The 8,603-nt window shown below is 39.1% G+C and overlaps 1 protein-coding gene across 1 annotated transcript in view; it reads right to left on the bottom strand.

Moving 5' to 3' along the window:
• Positions 1 to 1,816: 1,816 nt before the first annotated feature.
• The window catches only part of CRNKL1 (crooked neck pre-mRNA splicing factor 1), a 29,178-nt gene continuing 22,391 nt past the window's right edge, over positions 1,817 to 8,603 (bottom strand). Inside the window, 2 exon segments of the mRNA XM_049775588.1 lie at positions 1,817 to 2,029; positions 3,017 to 3,265. Coding sequence (XP_049631545.1) covers positions 1,817 to 2,029; positions 3,017 to 3,265 — 462 coding nt within the window.

The raw sequence follows: 8,603 nt of genomic DNA, 5'->3' as shown, positions 1-8,603 counted from the left end.
GGGGGACCATATGGAATGTCAGGTATCAAACCCAGGTCGCTGAGTGCAAGGCAAACGCCCTACCTGTTGTGCTATCACTCTGGACCAGATAATTTTTTTTGGGGGGGTCACACCCAGCAGCGCTCAGAGGTTACTCCTGGTTCTATGCTCAGAAATCGATCCTGGCAGGCTTGGGGGAACCACATGGGATGCTGGGATTCGAATCACTGTCCTGCATGCAAAGCAAACGCCTCACCTCCATGCTATCTCTCCTGCCCCCAGATAATTTTTTTAAACAGGGAAGGCCCCCTCCTGATATCTAAATTAAGGTCATAACTAGATTATAAGAATTATAGATCAACCACTTACTTTTTGGAGGGCAGGGGGCACAATTAGCAGTGCCATTGATGGAATCCAGGGCCCTTGCATGCCGAGCATGCATCCAAGGGCAACATATGCCAAAATATGTTTTCATCTATTGTCTTCATCATTGTAATAATCTGAAAACAATCCAGTGAGAAACAAGATAAAACCCACAGAAATGATTATTTTAAAGTGTTTACTTTGGAAATGATCTATTTTGATGGACTTGAAGGTGAGTTGGGTAGTCCTTTACATTCTCCCAAGATAATTTTACACTAATATGCTAGATATTTGTTGAATATGATCATCAGTTTTTCATAAGCAGGGGCCGAAGTGATATCCATTGGTACTCTTAGTAGAAATAATTCTGTTAAGTTTAGGAACATGCATGGCTTATTGGTAGTTCATATGTATGAAAGGCTCTAAGTATAAAGTTTTTATTACTAAGACAACCTTATTTTTCATATTTATTTGAACATGGGATATACTTTTTTTTTCACAGTATGTGTTAGAAATTCTCAAATGAAACCACTAGAGAATTAAGTTTGGAAAACAGCATCATCAAAATTCAACAAAGCTCTCTGTTAAAAACAAACCACCCAATCTTGTTCAGAAAGTTATTTTCCAAGTAATATTCTCAAAAGCACTTAGCTAAGTGCTACCTTTTAAGAAGGCAATCGTTAGCATATTCACATCAAAGGAATAAACTGCTACAAAATTACTGAGCAATACTATGTGTGTGGTATATTCCTTTTATTATTTAATCTTCAAAAGAACTCTAGCTCACTTTATGAATGAGTAAATTGAAAATAAAAGGTAAATTATGATAACACTAAGTGGCAGAGCTGAGACACAGTTCAGGTTATGTTCAGTGTGACAAGACAAGAAAAGCTATGACTTTCATGAGAATGCATAAAATGCTACAAGCATGAGATCAGGCAACTACATTACAATGGAATTTAACTTCAAAACTGCTTAGAAAAGATTCAAAAGCTTGCTGTTTCACCTAATATAGTGTAATCTAAAAGAGAGTTCTTAAATAGATCCTCTAATGCAGGGATCTCAAACTCGTGGCCCACGGGCCATCTGCAGCCCTCTGTACAACATTTTGTGGCCCTGCCCTAGAGGAATCTTTTTTTATTTTGTTTTAGTTGTTTGGGTCACACCTCCCAATGTTCAAGGCTTACTACTGACTTTGCACTCAAGGATCACCCCGACTTCGCCTCCTGCGGCTCCCAGGTAAATTGAGTTTGAGACCCCTGCATTAGAGTCTAATGCATGATATCAGTATAACAATGTTTGGACTAGTTAAAAAAAAAAGTCCACCAGTTTAACAAATTTTCTTTACTTGCCATACCCAAAACAGACCCAAAAGTGTTTTGAGAGTACTATGAAAAGTAGTTGCCAAAGATTTCAATATATTTGTCATTCGTAATATAAACAAAAACTGTACAGGAATCCTGAAAGTTCCAAATCATTTATAAAAGTAAAAAAATATTTTCTCAATCTGAACAAAAGATCAGGATTCACTCTCATCAATGTCTTTTTCTGGATCTTGCTCAGAAGCTTCCTTTTCCTGTTGCTGTTTCTTCCAAAGTTTAGCCATGGCCAGCAGCTTAAGGTTGGGTTGGTTGGCAGCATCTTCTGGAAAGATGTAATCATAATATTCTTCCCAGCCTGCATCAGACTACAGAAAATAAATAAAAAATAAACCACAACATTAAAAAGATAGCTAATTAAGGCTGAAATGTTTTGCCTAAAACTGGGGAATTTTTCTTTGAAAACAGTTCAAATTTAACTTGTTTTCATTTTATCACAGTATGATGGTATACTATAGAAAGGTGAAAGGTCAGGCCTTAAAGACTGACAATGAGATAATGGCTCATTCTCTTGGACTGGTGTTGTGATTAATTCACTAGAGAGCAAAAATCTTGGGGAAAAAATCCTGCAAACATCGAAAAAGTACAGTCCCAGTCAACCAAGAAGATATTAAGTGTCTACAACTCTTCTGCAAACTGTCTTCATATTTTAATATTATGTATCTGTGAAACACACTCATCTGTACATTTCTGACTCCCCATCCTTATATCTTTACCTGTGATCTCTTATTTTACTCTCTAGTTTCAGCTTCCACCACTATTTGCTCCTGGCAGGCTCGGGGACCATATGGATTACTGGGATTTGAACCACTGGCCTTGCCTTTGCATGCAAGGCAAACAGCTTACCTCCATACTATTTCTCCGGCCCCACTATTTGCTTTTTATAGCCTTGTTGGCAGGTGTCTTCCAATCTAAATTTCTTGAGAATATCTACAGGAGATCCCAGTGAAGGATGTAAGTCTTCCTATAATCTACAATGCCTTCTCTGATTGGGCCCTTTCTAAAAGGTAAGCTTTACTGACCTTCACATCAACTTCCTGCTCAATGCCCAGAAATATCAATTCCTGAGGAATCTAGAACCAACCATTACTAAGGCACCATCATCAATCCCCTTCTATTCTCCACTTACGGGCAGACCATAGTAGTTTCTGTAATTGTCAAACTGTCACCCTAAAGTCTTAGTATCTATTCCCATTCTCAGATCACAAATGTGCCAATTAAAAGTATAAAATTCAAACTGAGCTGTACTTGTGTTATCAGGTACTTGAACTATCAAGTCCAAGGCTAATTCTTACCCCATCATCAGCCTGGACCTTCCTCCTTTTCTTGACTTTCTCTGGCATGAGTTTGTCTACTCTTTCTTTATCAGCTCCAGTTCCAAACTCATCTTCAAAGCTTCTCCATGATTCCAGCAGCATCAATCTCTCTTCCTTTTCTTCACAGTTTCGCATACTTTTGTTGGCTTCTTCATAAATTTGTCTACATTTAGCCAAGCTTCCTTCCTTCCCTGAAGATAACTCAAACTGTGCGAAGCTAATCCATACCTATGGAAGAAACCAGAATCAAATTAATCATGTAATTCAAAAGACTACGATAATGAAAATAAAACTAATTTCTTGTAGATGATATCTACACTGTGTTCATCCTTGTTTTAAGAATATAAAACTATTTTCCTTTCTTTTATTGGGGGCGGGGGGAATAGTTGGGCCACACAGAAGCACTTAGAAGTTACTCCTGGCTCTGTGCTTTGAAATCACATCTGGCAGGCTTAGGGACCATATGGGATGATGATGAACCCAGGTCAGCTGTGTGCATCGCAAAATGGCCTATCTGCAGTTTTATTGTTCTGGTTCCGACCCCTCTTCCTTTTTTTTTTTTTTTAGCGGGGGAGGCTAAAGAAGTGATTCAGGACTTACTCTGGCTCAGTGCTCAGAGATCACTTTTGGTGGGCTCTAAAACCATATAGGGTTCTGGAGTCTGAACTCAGGTAGGACACATGCAATGCAAGCGGCTTATCAAAGCTGTGCTATCTCTCTGGTCTCCAATATCAATTATTTTAATAGATTAATGTTGAAGTAGGTTTTTTTTTTGGGGGGGTGGTCACACCTGATGATGGTCAGGGCTTACTCCTGGCTCTGTACTCAGATTATGCTTGGTCAGGGGACCATGGGGGTGATTGAGGCTTGAGCCTGGATCGACAGCATATTAGGCAAATGTCCTACTCACTTTACTACTGCTCCAGTCCCACTTTTTAATTGAAGTGTGTAGATAAATTGACTCATTGCAAATGCGAAATTCATAAAAATTTCAAGTTATTCAAGGATTCAAGTTTTTAATTTCTTTTTTTACAAGTATTACTCAGTTGTTTTTATCTTTTCCCTTTATTTTGAATCATTGAATTTCAAAATTAAAAAGTTATTCATGATTGCATTTCAGTCATACAGTGTTCTAACACCAATCCCTTTACCAGTGTTTACTTCCTTCCACCAATGTCCCTAGTTTTTCTCTTCTTGCAGTCTGCCTTTACAGCAGGCATTTTATACCTACTCTCAAATCTTTTTTCATTTTCTTGTTTTTAGAGTCACATCCAGCAGTGCTTGGGGGTTACTTCTGGCTCTGTGCTCAAGAAATCATTCTTGGCAGGCACAGGTGACCATATGGGATGCTGGGATTCGAACCACCGTCTGTCCTGAATCAGCTATGTGCAAGGCAAATGCCCTACTGCTGTGCCATCTCTCCGGTCCTTACTTTCAGTTTTATTTTTTTTTCCTTTGGTTTTTGGGCCACACCCGGCGGTGCTCAGGGGTTACTCCTGGCTGTCTGCTCAGAAATAGCTCCTGCAGGCACGGGGGACCATATGGGACACCGGGATTCGAACCAACCACCTTTGGTCCTGGATCGGCTGCTTGCAAGGCAAACACCACTGTGCTATCTCTCTGGGCCCACTTTCAGTTTTCTGAGGCAGTTTACTTCTTCTTTTTTTTTTTTTTTATAATTTTTTTTAATTTAAACACCTTGATTACATACATGATTGTGTTTGGGTTTCAGTCATAAAAGGAACACCACCCATCACCAGTGCAACATTCCCATCACCCAAGTCCCATATCTCCCTCCTCCCCACCCAACCCCCGCCTGTATCCTAAACAGGCTCTACATTTCCCTCATACATTCTCAATATTAGGACAGTTCAAAATGTAGTTATTTCTCTAACTAAACTCATCACTCTTTGTGGTGAGCTTCCTGAGGTGAGCTGGAACTTCCAGCTCTTTTCTCTTTTGTGTCTGAAAATTATTATTATCAGGGTGTCTTTAATTTTTCTTAAAACCCATAGATGAGTGAGACCATTCTGCGTTTTTCTCTCTCTCTCTGACTTATTTCACTCAGCATAATAGATTCCATGTACATCCATGTATAGGAAAATTTCATGACTTCATCTCTCCTGACAGCTGCATAATATTCCATTGTGTATATGTACCACAGTTTCTTTAGCCATTCGTCTGTTGAAGGGCATCTTGGTTGTTTCCAGAGTCTTGCTATGGTAAATAGAGCTGCAATAAATATAGGTGTAAGGAAGGGGTTTTTGTATTGTATTTTTGTGTTCCTAGGGTATATTCCTAGCAGTGGTATAGCTGGATCGTATGGGAGCTCGATTTCCAGTTTTTGGAGGAATCTCCATATCGCTTTCCATAAAGGTTGAACTAGACAGCATTCCCACCAGCAGTGGATAAGAGTTCCTTTCTCTCCACATCCCCGCCAACACTGTTTATTCTCATTCTTTGTGATGTGTGCCATTCTCTGGGGTGTGAGGTGGTATCTCATCGTTGTTTTGATTTGCATCTCCCTGATGATTAGTGATGTGGAACATTTTTTCATGTGTCTTTTGGCCATGTGTATTTCTTCTTTGTCAAAGTGTCTGTTCATTTCTTCTCCCCATTTTTTGATGGGGTTAGATGTTTTTTTCTTGTAAAGTTCTGTCAGTGCCTTGTATATTTTGGAGATTAGCCCTTTATCTGATGGGTATTGGGTGAATAGTTTCTCCCACTCAGTGGGTGGCTCTTGTATCGTGGGCACTATTTCCTTTGAGGTGCAGAAGCTTTTCAGCTTAATATATTCCCATCTGTTAATCTCTGCTTTCACTTGCTTGGAGAGTGCAGTTTCCTCCTTGAAGATGCCTGTAATGTCCTGGAGTGTTTTGCCTATGTGCTGTTCTATATATCTTATGGTTTTGGGGCTGATATCGAGGTCTTTAATCCATTTGGATTTTACCTTTTACATGATGTTAGCTGGGGGTCTAAGTTTAATTTTTTGCAAGTGGCTATCCAATTGTGCCAACACCACTTGTTGAAGAGGCTTTCCCTGCTCCATTTAGGATTTCCTGCTCCTTTATCAAAAATTAGATGGTTGTATCTCTGGGGAACATTTTCTGAGTATTCAAGCCTATTCCACTGATCTGAGGACCTATCCTTATTCCAATACCATGCTGTTTTGATAACTGTTGCTTTGTAGTACAGTTTAAAGTTGGGAAAAGTAATTCCTCCCATATTCTTTTTCCCAATGATTGCTTTAGCTATTCGAGGGTGTTTATTGTTCCAAATGAATTTCAAAAGTGTCTGATCCACTTCTTTGAAGAATGTCATGGGTATCTTTAGAGGGATGGCATTAAATCTGTATAATGCCTTGGGGAGTATTGACATTTTGATGATGTTAATCCTGCCAATCCATGAGCAGGGTATGCGTTTCCATTTCCGTGTGTCCTCTCTTATTTCTTGGAGCAGAGTTTTATAGTTTTCTTTGTATAGGTCCTTCACATATTTAGTCAAGTTGATTCCAAGATATTTGAGTTTGTGTGGCACTATTGTGAATGGGGTTGTTTTCTTAATGTCCATTTCATCCTTATTACTATTGGTATATAGAAAGGCCATTGATTTTTGTGTGTTAATTTTGTAGCCTGCCACCTTGCTATATGAGTCTATTGTTTCTAGAAGCTTTTTGGTCAAGTCTTTAGGGTTTTCTAAGTAGAGTATCATGTCATCTGCAAACAGTGAGAGCTTGACTTCTTCCTTTCCTATCTGGATTCCCTTGATATCCTTTTCTTGCCTAATCGCTATAGCAAGTACTTCCAGTGCTATGTTGAATAGGAGTGGTGAGAGAGGACAGCCTTGTCTTGTGCCAGAATTTAGAGGGAAGGCTTTCAGTTTTTCTCCATTGAGGATAATATTTGCCACTGGCTTGTGGTAGATGGCCTTCACTATATTGAGAAAGGTTCCCTCCATTCCCATCTTGCTGAGAGTTTTGATCAAGAATGGGTGTTGGACCTTATCAAATGCTTTCTCTGCATCTATTGATATGATCATGTGGTTTTTATTTTTCTTATTATTGATGTTGTGTATTATGTTGATAGATTTACGGATGTTAAACCAGCCTTGCATTCCTGGGATGAAACCTACTTGATCGTAGTGGATGATCTTCTTAACGAGGCATTGAATCCTATTTGCCAGGATTTTGTTGAGGATCTTTGCATCTGCATTCATCAGTGATATTGGTCTGTAATTTTCTTTTTTGGTAGCGTCTCTGTCTGGTTTAGGTATCAAGGTGATGTTGGCTTCATAAAAGCTATTTGGAAGTGTTTCTGTTTGTTCAATTTCATGAAAGAGTCTTGCCAAGATTGGCAGTAGTTCCTCTTGGAAAGTTTGATAGAATTCATTAGTGAATCCATCTGGACCTGGGCTTTTGTTTTTCGGCAGACATTTGATTACTGTTTTAATTTCATCATTGGTGATGGGGGTGTTTAGATATGCTACATCCTCTTCATTCAACCGTGGAAGATTATAAGAGTCCAAGAATTTATCCATTTCTTCCAGGTTCTCATTTTTAGTGGCGTAGAGTTTTTCAAAGTAGTTTCTGATTACCCTTTGAATCTCTGTCATATCAGTAGTGATCTCTCCTTTTTCATTCCTGATACGAGTTATCAAGTTTCTCTCTCTCTCTTTCTTTGTTAGGTTTGCCAGTGGTCTATCAATCTTGTTTATTTTTTCAAAGAACCAACTTCTGCTTTCGTTGATCTTTCGGATTGTTTTTTGAGTTTCCACTTCGTTGATTTCTGCTCTCAGCTTTGTTATTTCCTTCTGTCTTCCTATTCTTGGGTCCTTTTGTTGAGCATTTTCTAGTTCTATTAGCTGTGTCATTAAGCTACTCAGGTAAGCTCCTTCTTCCTTCCTGATGTGTGCTTGCAAAGCTATAAATTTTCCTCTCAGTACTGCTTTTGCTGTGTCCCATAAGTTCTGAGAGTTTGTGTCTTTATTGTCATTTGTTTCCAGGAACCTTTTGATTTCCTCCTTGATTTCATCTCGGACCCACTGGTTATTGAGCATGAGGCTGTTTAACTTCCAGGTGTTAAAGTGTTTCTTCTGAGTCCCTTTGGAGTTCACAAATAATTTCAGAGCCTTGTGGTCAGCAAAGGTAGTCTGCAAAATTTCTATCCTCTTGATCTTATGGAGGTATGTTTTATGTGCCAGCATGTAGTCTATCCTGGAGAATGTCCCATGTACATTGGAGAAGAATGTGTATCCAGGTTTCTGGGGATGGAGTGTCCTATATATATCCACTAGGCCTCTTTCTTCCATTTCTCTCCTCAGGTCTAGTATATTCTTGTTGGGTTTCAGTCTGGTTGACCTGTCCAGTGTTGACAAAGCCGTGTTAAGGTCCCCCACAATTATTGTGTTGTTGTTGATATTATTTTTCAGATTTGTCAACAGTTGTATTAAATATTTTGCTGGCCCCTCATTCGGTGCATATATGTTTAGGAGAGTGAATTCTTCCTGCTCTACTTACCCCTTGATTAATATAAAATGTCCGTCTTTGTCCCTTACAACCTTCCTGAGT

The sequence above is a fragment of the Suncus etruscus genome, chromosome 6, assembly GCF_024139225.1.
Source record: "Suncus etruscus isolate mSunEtr1 chromosome 6, mSunEtr1.pri.cur, whole genome shotgun sequence".
Lineage (NCBI taxonomy): Eukaryota > Metazoa > Chordata > Mammalia > Eulipotyphla > Soricidae > Suncus > Suncus etruscus.
The sequence above is the reverse complement of the archived record's forward strand: the minus strand, read 5'-3'. Positions and strand labels throughout refer to the sequence as shown.